At 35.3% G+C, this 20,385-nt stretch overlaps 1 protein-coding gene across 4 annotated transcripts in view; it reads right to left on the reverse strand.

The window, feature by feature from the left end:
* Window positions 1-20,385, reverse strand: part of MLIP (muscular LMNA interacting protein) — a 247,151-nt gene that overhangs the window by 47,614 nt on the left and 179,152 nt on the right. For all 4 annotated transcript variants that reach the window (XM_032864514.1, XM_032864511.1, XM_032864512.1 and 1 more), the window contains 2 exons: window positions 16,830-16,874; window positions 5,011-5,139 (listed from right to left, as the gene is read on the reverse strand). In XM_032864514.1, coding sequence (XP_032720405.1) covers window positions 5,011-5,139; window positions 16,830-16,874 — 174 coding nt within the window. The remainder of the gene's footprint in view (window positions 1-5,010; window positions 5,140-16,829; window positions 16,875-20,385) is intronic.

Below are 20,385 nucleotides of genomic sequence, written 5' to 3' on the forward strand. Positions count from 1 at the left end.
ATTTAATTTTAACAAGACCTTATCTTAAAACTGTAGCATAATTTACATGAGAGCCTCTAAATATGACAGTACCATTCCTCTTAAATAGAGATAGATAGGGACATCATGAGCTAACAAAACATCAAAGAACACATTTGTATAAAACTTTCATATTATCATTTTTTCCCTATAGATTAGGATATGGTAAGATACTGCATATCTACCAATATTTCTTAGGCAACTAATGCTTCAGAGCTTGACTAATTATTAGAATTATTAGAATTCAGTTGCATAAGTAATTATTAGAATTATTAGAAATAGAATAATTCTATCTATTATGATCCAAGTGGCAATTGGTCTTCTTCATGAGTTTGTTTGCTTGTTTTAAAGCAAGTAAGAATCTCTTAAATACTTTAATGCTATGTAAGGCAAAGGAAGGGGGACAAGAAACTAAGTTTCCCATAGCTTGAAGACAACTGCAACAGAAAATTGAAACTCTGTAGTTCCAGTTCTAATCTTCCAATCTCAATAATTACACAAGGTCATGAGAAAGCTTAAACCTCCCCCCACCAAATAGAAAGAATGAGAGGAAATCTTAAGTCTGAAAAGGTGATCCTATTTTGATTATATTCTAGAGAAAAAGCAAATATTGTCTCTACAGGACAATTTCAGAAAAGAAAAGAAAAAAAAACAGTTTATGATGATAAACTATTACATGTGATATAGTACCTGTTTATGATAAACAATTACCTATTACACTTAGAGGGAGGAAGGAGGGGTGGGAAGGTAGAAAGGAAGGAAATAAGAAAGAAAGGTGGGGAAGGAGGGAGGAAGAAAAAAGGAAAAAGGAAAAAAAAACTCACAAAGATTTCATTACTCGAATAAACAAAAATAACCTGGCAAAACATGAAGAAACTAAATCTCTGGTCTTAACCCTTCCATAAGAAATGTAACATAAGGCATTTCGGTTCTCCCTCCGTAAGACAGTTAGGGAAAACCACTTAATCACTTCTAGACCTAGAAAGGTTAAACATTTTAAGCTGAAAACTACTTCTCAATGAAAGGTTAGCACTGATAAGAGATCATTTTACGACAAAAGAGAATGGACTATTTTGATTGAGAAACAATTGTTGAAACAGTAGCAATTTATGGCAAAGCCAGAAGTCATTCAGAATAAAAGGCAGCATTGTCAGTTTCACCTATGACAAAGATGAATACTTGCTCTGTAATAGTAACATGCATGTGACACAAGGAAGTGAAGGTGAAGGTCGCAGAAGAAATCTAACTTGATGAATAATGAGATAGAAATCTGAAAGTCACCCACGTAATCATCAAAGTTGAATGTCAAACAAAATTTGGTAGCGAAGTCAGGTATCTCAGAAAAATCAGAGAAAAGAAAGACTGAAAATATTACCCCACCAAAAAAAAATCCCCCATAATTGTGCCTTTAAGTTCTCTGCAAAGTGGTGCGGAGGAAATTCATTAAATGGTCATTTTCACACAAAACATGTTCCTTTTCTTATTGAAGCAAATTAAAAAGAAAATAAAATTCAAGAGGCACACGTGCTAGGAAGTGTTATTTCTCACTAAAAAAAAAAAAAAAAAAAAAAAAAACCCAGCGTAATCAGATGAAATAACAATATTTCCTCTTTAATTCTGTCCAAATCCTTTCTTTTTATATATTTCTCTAAGGCTTTCAGAAGAAAATGACTTATTTAATACTTTGGGTTCAATTACTTATTTATAAAGAGTAAAAGAGAAAGAGAGTATTTTATGTAACATTTTATATAACTGAGTTTAGCAATTGCTTTTTTATTAAGTTTAAGATCTTAAGTGAAGAAATCACCTTTATCCAATTAGACACACTAACTGACCAGAAAACAATCAATGTATTTTGCCAACTCACAAGTAGTCAGACAAACCAAAAATCAGTGGGCTCTTTAAGTATCTTCATTCTCATCAGTGAATTGATTTTCTAAGCCTCAATGTCTTCTGGATGCCTGTTTGTCCAATCAATTCTGTTAATTACTTTTCAGCTCTGACCTTGGCTGTCTATAGGGTATGCTTCAAAGTATATCACCATACTTTCAAATCCAAATGCAAGTGTGAGGATTTTTTGCAATAAGTCAACAGGACCACAAATTGATACAATAATGGATTTAAAGGTAATTTCAAAAAAGCATAAGCTTCATTCCGAAGAGTCTTTGTCACAAAATCCATCGAATATAGACAGATGCTTCTTGGCCTATGCCATTTTGATGTAAAAGCTGTTGATTAATAAGTCTCAATTACTTGATTATGCGTTTAGTTTCAAACTTTGCTTTTAGTACCCAGAGACAGTCTCCAGGCAAATGTTCAGTTCATTATCAGTTTAAAAGGCTGCCTGCTTGTATCTTAAGCTACAGTAAATACATTTCTGTCTGGTCTCATCATCTCTAGTGTCTGACATTTTGTAACAGAGAGTTTTGAAATCATATTTTATGGCAGCGAAGCTGTTAGGGGAAATTTATTGACTTAACAATCCCATCCAGCATCTCCTGTCATGTGGAACTGTCCCCAGTACAAGGCAGATTAGTGAATGTGAGCTGCTTCAATTTGGCCCAAGTGTCTGGCTAAAGAATTTTCCATTACATGGGTGGGTGAGATCAACTGAGTTCGGAACCATTCAATTTATTCTGTGGCAGCAGCAAAGGAGACTACAAGAGTGACTAGCAAATTTGAGTACATGCTCTTCTATTCAAGTTCCGATGAAGTAGCAACACTGAGATTATAAACTGTTATTACTCAATTTATATTTTAAGCAGATCTAAGCATCTGCACTGGTGAGCTGTCTTTGATGTCTTTCTCCCTGGCAGATTCTGGACACGGAGATGGTAGTTAGAACTCCACACAGAGAGACTAGTTCATAGTATATGTAGTTGGCCCATGTGCAGGGAGGGACCCCAAGTTTCTATTAAATTATCCCTCTCATGCAAGGTTAATGAGGACGACCAGGGAGTGTCTGGAATTCACTTTTAAATAGTATGCTCTACCTCTTTCAGTCTAACAGTCTAGAGACTCCTTTTACTTCCCATGTTCCACATAAAAGGTGAGATAAAAGCAAGAAAAAATTGGTTGAAAAAAACAATACGAGTACAGTTGTGTCTGTGGCACCTCCATATTTGCAAAAGAGTTCCAATTTTCCACAAATTATCTGGAAATTCATAGGTTTATGTTGAACATAAACAGAGCTTTAAACTTGCAGTCCAGTCAAAAAAAGCAGGGCAAAGAAATGGCAACTCCTTTTAATGACAAGAATTTCCTAAACTTGAAAATGGAATTTATCCTTTTCATGGAGAGTTAATGGTGATAAATCTGTACCTTGATATTCTACACATGAATCTTATTTAAAGCAAAATACATACATTTGAAATTATACTAATATAAAAGAACAAAATCATTATTTTACAGCAGTAGGTTGTATTTTGAAGAACGTAAATTACATAGATAGTATGTGAAGTTTATCTTAGCTGTTGACGTTTTTGTCATTTGACTGCATTATTTTTATAATGATCCCATGAGGTCTAAAATGTCACAGTAAGCCTCTAAAGTATTTGTATCACACAAGCAGTAGATATTTAATAAGTGTTTTTTGGTTGATGATTAAAATATGCTTTAAGAGGAATTTTCATTTCTGTTATGTGTGGAATTAGTAAAGACAATCCTATAAATCAGTGAGATTTCTCTATTTAATTTAAAGTGAGGATAACATTTTATTCTATAAAATGAAAGTAATTGCCTCTAATTATCATAGACAATGCTATTAGTGTCGTCTAAAAATATTTACCTTATCAAAATCATATTGTCTCCATTTTATAGAAAAAACTATAACAAATCCTGAGAAAGTATTTATGATGAACATCTTCAAGGCTACACAGTGACTTCTGACCTAATGAGGGTTAATCTTAGATTTTTAAGGAACACAGATTTTTGAATTGGAAGGATCCTTAAAAAGTACCCAATCTGAACACCTCATTTTATACATGAGGAAAATGAAGAGAGATGTTATAGAGCTAATAAGTGGCAGATAAGATGGTCCTTATGATTCACAAATGCAAGTATAATTTATTGTTTCAAGAATATTCTTAGTTATTTTCAAAGTAAAATTTACATGGAGTATATCACTTTGTATTCCTTCATAAGTACATTTTATTATAGATCACCAAGGGTGGTGATTTTACTTGCCTTGGCTGTATTCAGAAAGGTTTCTGGATTGCTCACATTGTTTATCCATGTCATAGTATTTGAGATATAAAATATACAACCCATGCCTATTTGCTGCATCTTAATAGGACAAAAAGATGCAAAGTTTCACTCTGAAATAATTTATGGACTTTCATATTGCATAAATGTGTATTTTCATATGTTTCCCAAATAGCTTATAAAGCACCATCAATAACCTCCCATTATTCTCCCTCCAACATATAGGATATACAAGGGGAAGATAGTACTCCTTTTTTACATGTAATCCAAATGACCAAAAAAGCCTTAAAATATCTTAAGCCCCAATCCACTATTACTGCTCAATCTAGGGGTTCGTATCATCTCTAGTATGTTACTACGCATCCATACAAAAGATGTACTAAATGTACATCTAAATGTACATGCTAAATGTACTAATATACCAAATCCAAAATAGTTCATCTCTTCAAAATGAAGCAGGAATTTAGAAAAAATAATGCGACACCTATATGACCCATCCAACCAATGACTTCATGATGTCTTTCTTTATGGAGAATCGTGTCTTTGTTCCTAAAACATTACCAGCACGAGGTAGAAAAAAAATTTTTTTTAACTTGAAACACTTCAAACAAAATATCATCCTGGGAATATATGAATTTCTTTTTATTATGCAAATAATGGACCTTTTCTTATTACTAAGGACACTCCAATCAAATAAACATTTTCTTGTACATACCATATTCATAGAAGCATCTTCATATTTTATAGTTATTTATCAAAGTATCAAAATTTTTTCTTCTGTATGCTCACCTGATCAGAAAAGAAGTCACTGTTATCTTCCAGGTATTTACTGAAAGGGTTGGGCTCATAGATTTCCTCCTCTTTTCTCAGTAATATTTTGGATTTTACAGGTACCGGGCGAATTACTCCAGGCTTAGTCTTCATGAATGTTAAATAAAATTTTAAAAAATAAAGAAATAAATGGCATTAAAATGAATGACTATGTGTACTGTGAAGTCATCCAAATGTTCTCACAAAAATTTTTAATTTTTTAAATTTTAAAATGATTTTACCAATACATAAAAGCAGCCTAGAAATCAAATGATTTTCACTAAGATAACTTTAAAATTAACTGTTACAGCAATTAACTAATAAATATCTACTATCCCAATGTTCAAAATGCAAAAACCTTCCTCATTTATCTAGCCAAATGTGTTCCTATATCCTCACTGGTCATTCAGTCAACAAATATTTCATTTAACAGATATTTATGGAGAGTGTCCTTAATGGCAGGCAGCTTTCTCATTCTGGGCATGGTAGGAGAGATGAATTTGGCACAAGCCACCAAGCCTTTAAGATTTTATTTTTCTGGAAACCAACTCCCATGCCCCAACATCCACAGAGCTGGCCCCCAGAAACCAGGTTCGTACTAAGTCTGATGAAACCAGGGATGGCCTTCTGACCTAAGGGAGGTGGTTAGAGTAAGACTTTCTCTTCCAAGAATGTGGAATAGGAATTCAGACCGCTCTGCAATTACTTGGGAAGATTGAAATTATAATATGTCAATTTGCGAGCTATGGGAAAGCCTCAATTTGCCATAAAAAGCAGATCAGATGAGATCAAGAAAGAGAGCAAAGTGCATGGGGAGCCTAAGGAGGAGAGACACTCAGGGGCTTTCCAGAATGGAATTCTAAAACATTCCTGGGGCCCCGCTGATTTTTCGATTCCTGAGGCTCCCTAAGAATATCGTTTTCTTTCACACAAGATCTCCTTCTTTTTAAAACTTACAACTTCCATAACTTGCAACCAAAAGAGTTTTACCTAATGGACCAGTAATTCAAGACTCATAAACTTGTACCCAATGTCAGTTTGATGAGAAAGAGAGAGAGAGAGAGAAATCTACTTTGGGGCAATTTCAGAGTGATGTTGCACAAACACCAAAATCTCGTTACACTGTAAAATGTCACAAAATGATTGATAAGTTTACAAAAATACCCCAAACAAGAATTCAATAAAAAGTTGTGACACTTTTCCTGGTTAAGCATTTTGCTGCAATCATTCTTCTCAACCCCATTTCCTTTCAGAAAATAGTAAATTAGTTCTCCTCAGTAAATGCTGATACTCACAACTTAAGCCTTAAGGGACTACATCTATCTCTCTGCTCTATAAACCACCTGATATATTTTGAGGCTTGAATAAATGCTATTCTGCAATACTTTCTTCAATCGATATTTTCCCAGTTGTCTTTCATATTTATGCCAACTGGGGAAGTAAAGTGTGAGAGAAGTCTTTATCATCCCCAGGCTAAGAAATATCTCCTACTTAAGAAACTCTTATTTCTCTCAAGAGGGAAAAATGTGCAAGTAACATCCAATTATGTATTAAGTTGCAGAGCTGAGTATACATATGAGAGCAGTATCCCTCCAGTAAACTCAACACAAGAACAAAGCATAGGCAGCTACTGATTTCTATAACCATCTATAATAAGGGAGATGCCTGATATTTGGGTCATGATCTTAAGTTGTCCAGATTTCCTGTCTCTCTTTTCCACTTGACTTTCTGTTTCATTTCCGTTTCCGTCCCCTACTCCTGTACCTTCTCATTCTCTCCGCTCCTTTGTGTGGTAGGAAATCAATACAGCTCTAGTACCCTGGGCCTACCAGGTTTTAAAACCAACATGGAGCTTTAGGAGCTAAGTTTGGTGGCAGTATGCAAAAAGATGAAAGCAGAGAGGAGAAGTCTGACTCAGAGCACTTGATATGCTAAGAATCCCTCTGCCAGAGCAACATGGCTACCTGACTGATTGTATTGCCAGCCGACTGATGATTTGGGTTATCCTCACCTGGAGACTTTCACTCAGATCTTCTCTCCTGGGAGAGAGACCCAGCAAAGAGACTCTTCTGGATATTCAGTATCAGAATCAGTTACTAATGTTTCATAATTGTTTTTGTTCCAGCCTTTATGCTCCTTAGTTCCTGTGAATTTCCCAAATTTGGTGGTTGTCTGTTAATTTGACAATAATTCTTTCCCTATTTCCTCTACTCTACTGGATGTTCCACATGCTCTTTTCTTTGATTTTGTCCCTAGGCTTGGTCTACCTGAAGTCTCTGAGTCTCCCTCATTCTAGTTTGCCCAGTTGGCCTTGGTATAGTTACCCTGATTCTTACACCGTATTTATCTCCTCTTCCTCCAGTCCTATTTTTTCTCCCACACCTTCACTTGTTGTTACTCAGTAGCATTTTACAGCCATGGAAGCCAAATTACACACAAGAAGACTAGGCATAGTTTGCCTTTGACATGTTCCTATTTCCCATTCTATGAACTTGAACCATAACCTCCACACCTAACTATTTCTCAGTATTTAGTCATTATGGTCAAGTTGGAAATTAAACACTAGTGGTCCCATTCTGAACCTCACGCATGCTCCATAAACCATGGTACATGGACAAATCATGTTTGTGGCAACCTCTGCACCATGCTCGCACCATTTCACATGCTTTGAAATCAATTTCAAAATCCTTGAAGATTCATTGCAGATAATGACACCATCATTCTTCTGTAGATCCAGATTCTGTATCTTATCTATATGCGATCAGGCTCTATATTCTCTATCGTAGGTAGATTATCTCATCAATTCCCTATAAACAACCCTGTGAGAGGCTTAGAGAGAATAAGCCACATGCCAAAGCCAAACAGTTAATATAGGAAGAACTCAACATTTAAATTCAGTGCATATCCAGTCATCGAGCCCATGATTTTAACTACTCCTATGCCTATTGCAGAGACAGACAAACAACAGAGAGAAATTTAAAATCATTTTTAAATACCCACCTCTATAATTTCCTCTGTCCAATCAATAACAAAGCCCTAGTATTTTTATATTTGTGATTCTTTTTAAATTCATTGCTTCTGCTTTCTTTCTTTCCTTCTTTGTAATATTTTTTCAGTTTTCCAAGATTCATTTTTTTTTAATGCACCACACCCAGTGCTTTATGCAATATGTGCCCTCCTTAATACCCACCACCAGGCTCACCCAACCCCCACCACCTCCCTTCCAAAACCCTCAGTTATTTCTCAGAGCCCACAGTCTCTCATGGCTCATCTCCCCCTCCGATTTCCCCCAACTCACTTTTTCTCTCCAATTCCCATTGTCCTCTGTGTTATGTTTTATTTCTAATGTCCATTGCCACATCCTTGATGTTGGCCAAAGTTACTTCATTCAGTATCAATTTACCTTTTTTTTTCATTAGTCTTACTCAATACAGTTTTTCTTTCCTTTAGCATGGCCTAAATGTTCCTGCAAAAGAGCACTACTAAAACACTGTAGGATGTGAAGTTTTCCTATTCGATATACACATCCATAAATCTTCCCTTCACCTCTATATATATACATATGCACCCTACACCGTATCCTACATCATAAAGGCCTCTGTGGTTTGCATGGCCAAGACATCAAAATTTGTACTGATGTCTCTCTCCAGACTTGGTTAAAAATACAGTCACAAAAAACAGCATGATGTTGCTGGGAGGAGAGCAAGCAGGATACAGATTTTAATTTTTGCACTAGTGTTAAAAGACTGTATGACCTGGAGAAAGCTGTTCAAACGGCCTGGACGTTCTGCTAAAGGATTATAATTGTCCATGATTACGTCCTTTAATAATGAATAATGGCACATTTTATTATTTATATTCCTTTCCTCTCAGGTATCATACCACATAGAGTTTTTACATAAGTCTTATTTCTGCATATTCAAATCCATCCCCCAAACAAGGGTCCCAAGGTGCTTTTAGGACATCTATAAAATAGCCTAAGTAAAGCAACTGGCTCTGTTGCTGGTACATGCAAGGCTTCCCTGGAATATTAGTTAACTTGTTCTCTGCTCTTCCTAATTCCCGTTACTAATGTCAAACAGTTATGTAATCTACACTTGTTGAAGACTAAATTGCAACACAGAGTAAACTAATGGATCTATCCAAATAAGATGTCTTTTAGCACCTTGCCACTCAGAATGGGCTATGTAAACTAGTACCATCGGTGTCACTTGAGAACCTGTTAGAAGTGCCAGATCTCAGGCCCTACCCCAGACCTACTGAATCATAATCCAAGTTTTCACAAAATCCCTAGGTGATTCATGTGCACTCAACTAGAACTCTTTCCATTTAAACGCTGTGCCGCCTGCCTAAAGATAGATCTTCCTTGGTCTGCCATTTTAGAGACATCTGTTCAACCTTGAGCTTCTGCCTCCAGACTAAAAGAGAGGCTTTAGAAGAGACTGTCTATTATTGGTTTCTAATCTACATTGCATCCTTGCACACACCCACTGATATTTTCAAACTTGAAGTAGACCTTTGCTCTCTAATTCTGGTAAAACTAATTGGCTAGGTTTGTGTACAAACAAAAATAAAGGAAATTAGATGAATCAAGTTAGAAGAGTCTGTTAAAGTGAGCTCCTGTAAGACTGTCATTGCAGCAACAAAACTAGTCCCAACTGGCTCTTCTTTCATTTTTATCTGCTATGGAATCCATAGATCCAGCTAGACTCATGACTAATACACACAAATGTTATTCTTATGAGGCCAGGAAAAGCAACTCCCTAATTTTCTTACCAGCCTAAATGAGGAAATAAAAACAGGCAATGACTCCCACAGTTAACACAAAAAAAGCACAGAAAGAATAACAAAAAGTTTCTCTAAATGCCAAATTTCAATTCATCATGATGAACCTACTGAGAACTGACCTACACAGGATGTAAGCCATCTTTGAAGTGCCCCGAAGACAAAATAACCATTATTTTGGATCTCTGAAGCACATGTCTATCAGACACTCTCTGGAGCCATTTTGCCAATCGGACCTCGTCTATGTCAGGAACTTTAGTGTCTATAACCCTTGTTCTCAGACAGCTGGCCATTCAGTTCAGTATACCACAGAATATTCACACTAGGAGTCAAGTCATGTCACTTGAATCCTCTCAGAGCTCTCTAATGCCCCACTCTCTCACTTAGAGTGAAAGCCAAAACCTTTTTCATGCCTGTGAGGTAATGCCTACCAAGTGCTATCTGACCTAATCTTTCTGATGCCTAACGAGCCTCTCCCTTCTCCATCTTATCTGCTGCTACTGTCCCTCTCACCCCCTCATGCTCTCCATCCTAGCACAGACACCATGATGCCCTGTCCCCTGAGAGTTTGCACTTGGGCTCTTTACTTTTTCCAGAAGTCATTTCTCCCTGGAATGCTGATATCCCCTTACCTCCCTTATTTTTTTTTTTCATAGAACTTATCACAATCTGACATTTGTTTATGTGTTTATTGTTGTTTTTTTTTTCTCCACTAGAATATAATATTTGTGAAGCCAGAGATGATGACTTTGCTCACTGTTGTATTTCCAAAACGCAGAACTGTGTCTGGATCCCAGAAGGTGCTAAATAAATAACTGAAGAATGAATAAATTAATTGACAGGCAGAAGCAGCCCAGGATGCTGGCTATTATCCAATATGGAGACCTCAAGGAGTGTTGCTTGCCAGCTTGGTGTCCCCCATTACTTTTTCTGGATTAATATTTTTATTTGGGTATAACCCAAGAATAGAGAACTCTTCAGGATAGAAGATCCATACTGTCTTTCCCCAAGAGAGGACTAGAAGAAGGAAAGTGGGTTAGTGAGTTCTACCCTTAGAGGTAAGAGTAGAGGCTGAAATTCCTATCTCTGATGGATATAAGAATTCAAAGCCAGGGATCAGTTCTTTAGGGACTTACAAGATTTTAAACTTCTTCATTAAAAAAAAAAAAAAAAAAAAAAAAAGTTGTTGTTTTTCCCCTTATTTGCTTATGGTGATAAGCAATAAAATTTTTAATACCAAAAGACAATGATATCATCTTTTTTTGGAGAAGAGTGGGGTGGGACTAAAGATATCACATTTAAACCTACTGCTAATCTTGAGGGAGAAAATGTCCAAGAGCATATGGAGTCTCTAGAGGCTGGTGGCAGGTTTTAATGGCCCACACAGGGCACTGGTCTGAGGCTGCTATTAATTTGTGTTTATAACTCAATGAGTATACATTTATGCTTCAACAGTACTACTCAGGGGCACCGTAAAAATAAATATTGCTTCTGTCCTTTGGAACTTACAATCATAATTCTATGACAAGTTGGTACTGCCTCTGGCTTGAGACCAAAGTTGAAAATTAACTGCCAGCACTGACCTAGATAATCCATTATCAATATCTTAAAATAATGGCTGCTGAGAGCAACCTCATTCTCAAATTAGTAACTGCAACTAGTGGACTGTTTTTAATTGCCTTTAATGACGGTCATAAGCTCCGCAGTGGTTGTGATGAGGGAAGAAAAGAAATAAAGAACAAGGTGTCAGTGTTCATGGATTTATTTTTATCTTTTAAAGAAATAAAATGTAAAATAAAAAAGCAAGAAAGTAATAAAACACTGGATATAGAAACCTTGGTGAGCTTGGCTAGGAGTTCTACTAATCTGGTGGATCCAAGAGCTTGCAAAAGTACCCCATGTTTCTTTTACCCATTTGCTTCAGTTTGGTCTTTAGTCCCCAGTGTTTTATGTATATACATATATATTTTAGAATTTCTGTAGCAACAAGCTCATAGAAACTCAAAAACATTCTACCAGTCAAGACTGTTGACAAAAGCAGTATGCTCTAAATTATTTAGCTTACTCACTCCTTCAATTAATAAACCTTTATTAGCTTTCTTTCTTTCTCAACAAACAATATTATATACTTGAAGCAAATATGTAAGCATTTTTCCCCTCCAATAAATATCTCAGATTTCAAAACACTCTAGTGCAGAGCAAAGTTGCCAAGATTTAGGAGGAAAAAAACAAATTTTTATACCACCCATTAGCTATGGGACTGCTGTAATATGCATGACAGAATTTTGTAAAGGAAAAACATCATAGAATGAATGTGAAAGGGGAACAAAAACTTTCCTTTTTCCTATTTTTGCATTTATAATATAGAATATTGATTCTAAATGATCTGCACCATCCAGGAAAGTACCTACCTGATATGCTTTAAAAAAAATACAGTTACTATGATAGCTGTATAAAAACAAATATAAGGGAGCCCCCTGGGTGGTTCAGTCAGTTAAGTCATTGCCTTCAGCTCAGGTCATGATCCCAGGGTCCTGGGATCAAGTCCCTCATCAGGCTCCCTGCTCAGTGGAGAGCCTGTCTCTCCCTCTCCCTCTGCCTGCTGCTCTGCCTACTTGTGCTCTCTCTATCTTTCTGTCAATTAAATAAATAAAATCTTAAAAAACATATATGTAGTATTTCAATTCTTATAAACCATATCCCATAGCTCAAAAAATATTTGGTGGAACGTGTACAACACAGGTTGGTTGAATTGAAATATTTCGATGGTTAAAGAAAAGACAATAGCATGATTCAAACCTCAGGAGGCACATATGATGAATGCTGTAGAACTTAAGTATGTTGTGTCAAGGAAAACTGGTCAAGGACAAACCACCCTTAAGCCTGAAGAAGACATCAATTCTACACAAAAGCTTTCAGGGCTGCATTTTCTGAACAACAGTGACCTCAAGGGCCCTCAGAAATATGACTCATGCCCCACTAAAGCAGGACACATCAGCTGGCATTCAGAACTGGGAACAAAGTATCTGAAAGCTTACCCACTCTTCTTTATAGTGTTCCAGTAAGCTGCATTTTGCTTTTACCTGTATGTAGCCATGTGGCTTATTTTTTTAACCTATTGTTTTTCCTCTCCAGATTCAGTATTCCATCTCCCGCAACAATGAACATTTCGAAATGACATTAAATACCAAATGCAAAAGCAAATGTCTTTTAAACAAGGTTCCTCCATCTACCCCCAAGGAAGACCAGTGCTTACCCATTTTGTTGAACCTCATCTATTTTCTCATCCAAAGAAGAGGCCCCACCAGCCTCTGTTAACATTGGGATGATTCAGTTCAGGAATTAGGAAAGCTCTGTAAAGGTACCACACCTAGATCCTAGATCCTTCCTTTCCTTTTGCTCCCCTTGTTATGTTAAGTATGGTACTACTCACAGGGGAAAAATCTCTATACCCGAATTCACCCTACCTATTCTCCTCCTCTTTCATAAGTGCATCTTTATAGGCTATGGGAAAATGCTAGCACCAGGCCCACATGGGAGGTACCCAGCGAAAGTCATACTTCTGTAGAGGACAAATTTCCCAACTCCTTCATCAACTTTTTCTCATTCTCTTTTAATGATCTCAAGTCCATATGATTTTTTTTTTTTTGAAAGTCACACAAAAGTAACCACTACTGCTATGGTGTTAGGCAATCTATTTAAACTGTGAACCTCTGTTTCTTTATCCGAAAAAATATTACCTCAGAGATCATTATTTCTGAGACAAAGACCAACAAACTCAAGTCATTTAAAATGGAGATAATATTTCAGAGATCATGTGTGCAATAATAATACCTCCCATATGCACAAGGCTATATTGGCAACTTCAGATCCTATGATACATGAGCCTTGCAATACCCCTACAGGATGACTGAGTAATTATTCCAATCTCCCATTTTATGGATGAGTATTTCCAATGCCCTCATCTCTTAAGTTCCTTTCTAGTTTTCATATCCTGTGGTGGTGTCTAACAGAAGAAGAGAAGCTGAAGCACAGATTGGTGAACTGGTATCACATGGAGGCCCAGATTATTCTATTATCCTGAGCCTGATACTAAATAGTTTGGTTTCCAGAGTAAACAATGGAAATACCTTAAGAGTAAGGGGCAGAGTCATATTTCTTTTGTTCTTTCAAATGTTGAACTGGAACAGTTGCAATGTTAACAAGTGAATGGTTTAGGCAAGTTGAAAAGAAGAAAGTATGAAAATATTATATACCCTAAAAAGCCAAATGTCAAAAGCAAAATGGTTTCTATATTAAGCTTGTACTACTACGGTGATCTATCTTGGATTTTCACTTCAACCAATTTATTATATTTCTCCCCAAAAACAGGACTAAAATAATTTTAACTAACTGCTTATTTTACACAGAACAGAGTATTTACTTATATAATTTAACTATAATCTATCATATGTTCCCAGTAATTTTTATGTGCTACACACACACACTATTTAACAAAAAACAACATATCAGAATTACGTGTTATATGGCATCTATATTTACATCATAAACATGCACATACACATACACATATGTATACCTAGTTTCATTTTTCAAAGTTATTCTCATCCAAATTATTCAGAACTTAATCTTGAAGAGAGTTTGAGATGACAAATATTGGAAATTCATTCATAGAAAGGAAAAGTTACAATTTCATTCATATTTTATATTACTTAAGAGCAAAAACATCACAAATCCTTAAAGAAGCAAATGTCATACAGCTGTCCTTACTTACAATTATTTCTATTCTATTCCATTCCCCAATAATGAAAAACAGGGTGAATGCCATGAAATAGAAGTCAAAGTGATTAAACTGAATAATTATATCAATCCAGATGTTCTTTTTTTGTGTGATAAACTTGCTTGATAATAATCCCTTCACAAACCGACCTATATCTCAAGGGAATTTGAGGATTAAAACTTAATTTAAAACTTGGTTAAGATATTCCTTGAACTCTTTAGAGAAAAAGTCTAAAGCAAATGCAAAGAAATTATCATTAAAGTCAGTCAAAGCAATGCTTGCATTTTTTCTCCCTAAAGAACACAAACTTAGAATTCACAGAACTATTTTATTAGGCAAGAAAAGGCTTATTTATTACATTTACAATGAGTTGATTTTAATGTCTCTTTTTATGAAATCATTATATATATTTGCCTCTTTAAAATAGTTTCTTAAAATATTAAGCCAAGAACTGACTTGTATGTGTGTGTGTGTATATTATATACATACATATACACATACACATACATATGTATGTATATGTGTGTATATATATATACACACACACACATACAAGTCAGTTCTTGGCTTAATATTTTGCTCTCAAGAAACAAGTATATCATTACTTTAAATATTAAAATTGTTGTAGTAATATTTCCATATCTAAACTAGGAAACCATTCAACTTTATTGTTATTGCAGTGCTTGTTTCCATGGCAACTTCTTCACTCTGTTGGTAATCATGGACTCACAGGTGCTAAAGGGGCTTCGAAAGTATGTAATAGAACGTTCTCATTGCTCATTTAGGAAACTGAGGATCAAACTTTCAGATTTGTGGCTTCCTCACTGCCAGCCCCGTGGCTAGTGTCAGAGCAGAAATAAAAAATGGTGGTTCTGGCCCCGTTCTAGCATTCTTTCACCTACACCATACTGCCAAGTACTATTCTAAACTAACACTAAAATTAGCACACACACGCGCACGGAAACACATCCCATATATATACCATATATATAAATATCAACAAACTCAAGTAGTTTGCTTAAGTTAGGCTACTTTGTGAGTCAAACTATGTTTTTTATGTTTTTTTTCGTATTACAAATGAAAATATTTTGGCATGATAATGACAAAATGACTTGCTGGCTATGGACCCCCAAAACAATTGCTTAAAAAGGGAAAAAAAAATCAGTACTAAACAGTGATTTTTGTCTACTTAACCTCTCAAACTGCTTTACTACAAATTTTTCTAATTATACTGAAGGTGACTATTGTTCAGGAACTTACAATTATAAATAATAAAACTTAAAAGATACAAAGAAAATCTTTAGTAATATCTATGCAACTTATTTCATGGTTTCAATTTGACAGCCACTATAAGAATAGAAAATACAAGACACTATAAGGAAAAATAATTCTATGTAATCAAATTTTCATCTATAAATAACAGATTCTAAAGTCTACATCTGTGCCAACACAGTAGCCAGTAGTCCCTTGTCAGGCTGATGAAATGTGGTTACTTTTTTTTTTTTTTTGAAATATGGTTATTCAGAACCAAGCTGTGCTATAAATAGAAAATACACAGCATAGTTCAAAGACTTGGCCCCAAACAAGGAATGTAGAATATCTCAAGTTTATACTGATTATATGTTTGAAAGAGGATTTACATATCATTACATAAAATATATCTTTGAAATTAACATTCCCTGTGTTTGTCTTGTTTTTTTGTTTTGGAGTTTGGTTTGGTTTTGTTTTTTTTTACTTTTTAATGTGGCTATTAGAAAATTTTAAATTACATATGTGACTTGCATTTATGGTTCACATTCTATTTCTACTAACCATTACTGATCTAAACCATTCACATGCTAACCTTCCTGTCTGAAATATCCCATTGCTCATTTTTTAAAATCCAGAACATGCCCTACATTATCAAATGAGACCTGTCCTTGAATGCTTTTTAAAAAGCATCTGTCCCATCAGGAATCGAGCACTCTCCTTCTATAAATTGCAAAAGCATCTTGCTTCTGACCCCACCCATATTATTCCAGTCCCACTACTAAGATTCAAGTTCCTAGCAATCGGTCTATGTACGATTTTATGTATGTTTGGAAGCTGCTTCAGCAAAGAATCAGTAAATTTTTGTTAGACAAGTAAGCAAATATATGTAGTACATATATTCTCAGTTCACTCTCTCTCAAAGCTGTCTTGAGAGGTCAGAATTTTCTAAAATAGGTTCATGACTTAATAAGAGGATACATACCAGCTGATTGTCAGATACTGTAGAGGATGGCGAGGATAGGTTTGCCTGCAAAATTTGAAACATGTTGTTCATTTAGTGAAATTCATAATTTAACAAATATCTATATTTTTTAAGTTTTTTGAAGTTCTTTTATTATTAAAGAATACACATCCACTATAGGATTTTGAAAAGTATAAGGTAAAAGTAAAAACATCATTATGTCACCAAAAAATGATGTGAACATGCTTGGTACATTGCCTTACAATATTTTCCATCACCTAACAAGGAATAAGATGTTTTACGTGTTACTTTTCCTTAACATCTTAATATAAGTACTATCATAAAACATCAAAAATTCTTCAAGATGACATAATATTTCAGTCTCTGTATATACTGCACATTTTCCCTAAACATACTAGCATTGGTGGATGTTTAAATTTGTTTACAGCAAATTGACACAACAGATTTTTTTTTCTTAAAGTATCTTTATATATGAAGGAAAGCATAACAAAATTTTCATGATTTTGGAAAGAAACAATTTAGTTTAAAAAAAAAAAACAAAACTGTTTTCAATCAAAGGGGAGGCTAATATCATTTCTTCCTTCTTGGTTCCTGAACTTCACTCCTTCCATCTGGATTTAGTTTCCTTCTTACTGAAGTAAATGTTGCGGTAGTTCTGCCACACCCTACTGTCATGGACTATGCCTGCCAACGTTTTTTTTTTGTGCTCATTCTTGAATGAGAGTTCAACTGGATATAGAATTCTAGGTTCAGAGTTATTTTCTCTCAGCATTTCTCAGACACTGTCCCATGGCTCTGGCTTCTGTCAGTGTTGTCAGTCTAAATGTCCTACCTTGGTGGATCGTTTGTCTTCACACTTGGTAAGCAATTAATACTTTCCTCCATGGGGCACCTGGGTGGCTCAGCTGGTTAAGCATCTGACTCTTGATTTCGGCTCAGTTCATGATCTCAGGGTCATGATCTCAAGGTTGTGAGATTGAGGCCCCCCCCCCTCCCGTGTTAGGCTTTGCACTCACCGCAGATTCTCCTTGTCCCTCTCCCTCTGCTCCTCCCCCAACTCATGCTCTCACTCTATCTCTGAAATAAATAAAATCTTAAAAAAAAAAAAAACTTTTTTCCATACACTCTGTTATTTCACCATGCTATATGTGAGGGTGGATTTCTTTTAATGCTTCTTTTTTGAGATTTGGTTTGGTCCATCATTCTGAGTATGCATATCTTTCTTCAGTTCTGGAAAATCTTCCATGAGTAACTCCTCAAATATTGCCTTTCTCACATTATGTCTCATCTCTTCTTAAGAAGATTCTATTAAATATATATTTAGTTTTTTAATCCATCTAATTTCCCTTCATATTTTTATCCCTTTATGCTGCATTCTGCATGGTTTCCACACATACACTTGACAGTTAACTAATTTTTCTTCAATTTTATATTAATAAATGAATTGAAATGACAATGGAATTTTATGTTTTAAAGACTTACTTTTACCTTCACCTTCTGGAAGTTCTACTTGGTTCTTTTTCAAATCTTTCTTATAATATCTATAATTCCTTTTAACTAGTTTAATATTTTTATTTTTTTATTTAATTTTATTTTTTCAGTGTTCCAAGATTCATTGTTTAACATTTTTAATATGTTTTAGACTTACTAAATAGTGAAAGTTAAAATCTGAGCTCCTGGCTCCTGGCACACAGGTTCTGATGTACCTGTGTTCCACCAAAGCTTTAACTTCTTCACCTGGAACTCCCATTTCATTTCTGGCATTCAGAAGTTTCTCCTTCTTTACTTCAGACTGGGTCATCTAAACATTTTTAATAATTGTGGTTCATCAAGCTTTCTGCATTTAAATGGGAGGCTGGGTTCCACATCAACTCCACCCTCAACTGTGATGGGAAGCGGTCAACATACAAATGCTTAATTATAAATAATAGACTTGCCTGAAAAAGGATAAAGTGGTGTTCCTAAAATATTCTTATTCTTTTTGAAACTGCAAATGTTTTTCAAGGTGTATTATAAATATGTCAATATTCTTTTTACTTTCTGAGCTATGAATGATAACTAGGAACTGAGAGTTTAGTGGCTCTTTTGGTATCACCAAGTATATAGAAGTATGAATCACCAAACATAAGGACAAGGCACCTGTGGTCCTTCTCACACTGTGCCCAATATTGTTTGTTTTCTGCTTTTTGACTCATGCCTTTCTTCACAAGGTCTGTCGCTGCTTGCTGCCATTCCTGGTTGCTCTCTGGCAGCAGGGTGTCTTGGCTAAACGCTCCCCATCTCTAATTGCTGGGACCAGGTTAGTGGTTAATGTGCACCAAGGTTTATGGTTATGCTGTGCTGCAGGAAATTGCCTTTCAGAATATTCATCACATTCAGTCCACCTAGGGTTTTGTTTTTAACCTCATAATGTAATATGAGTAATAATTATTTCCTCTAAAGTCTTCATTTTTTTCTCTTAAGTTAATTTCTCATTATTGCAATAGTGAGAGGATTTTCTATGAGTCCCATAACTTAAGTTAATAGCTTCTAAGACATATGCTGAAACAAATGTATTTTGACCGAAACCTATCATAGTTAAGTTTTCATCTCAATAATTATAGGAAAGAAGGGATTACAGATCAAAAACAAAGTACTGATTCATCTGTGTATAAAGAAGATGTGGTCTATATACACATGGAATATTACTCCGCCATCAGAAAGGATGAATACCCAACATTTGTATCATCATGGACAGGACTGGAGGAGATTCTGCTGAGTGAAATAAGTCAAGCAGAGAAAGACAATTATCACAGGGTTTCACTTATTTGTGCAGCATAAGGAATAACATGGAAGACATTAGGAGAAGGAAGGGAGAAATGAAGGGGGGTAATCAGAGGGGGAGATGAACCACGAGAGACTATGGACTCCAGGAAACAAATTGAGGGTTTTAGAGGGGAGGCGAGGTGGAGTGATGGGTAAGCCTGGTGGTGGGTATTAAGGAGGGCACGTATTGCATGGAACACTGGGTGTTATACACAAACAATGAATCATGGAACACTACATCAAAAACTGATGATATACTGTATGGCTACTAAGATAACATAATTAAAAACATCTTTTTTAAGTATTTGTGCAATTTAACCACATTACTGACATTTATCAGTGTGTAGTGCTTAATAATACCAAACTATTAGAGGGAAAAAAGATTAAATGTTCAAGAAAAGTTGTGATTAAATTAAGGAAAAACCCAAATACCTTTGAACCAAAATTCCTTTACTGGGAATTATAACATTACAATAAGATACTCTAAACATCCCAATTCCATTTTTATTTTATCTTTTACAATGGATTTCATATCATTTATGTGAGAAACTCTTCCCAGAGAAGGACAGAATTAAATGTCTCCCTCAGGGTGACATAAATATTTATAAAACCACTGCAGATCCTTCACCAAAGAAAAAGAATATTGGCTTCTGTGTATTATGAATATAACCGGATCTTTTCAACCAAGCCAATCATGTCAAGCTCTTTGAGAAGCCTCACTTTGTTTGCCTAATACAGGTTAGCAGGGTTT

This window comes from Lontra canadensis, unplaced genomic scaffold (assembly GCF_010015895.1).
Source record: "Lontra canadensis isolate GAN:19392208 unplaced genomic scaffold, GSC_riverotter_1.0 scaffold27, whole genome shotgun sequence".
In the NCBI taxonomy this organism is placed as follows: domain Eukaryota; kingdom Metazoa; phylum Chordata; class Mammalia; order Carnivora; family Mustelidae; genus Lontra; species Lontra canadensis.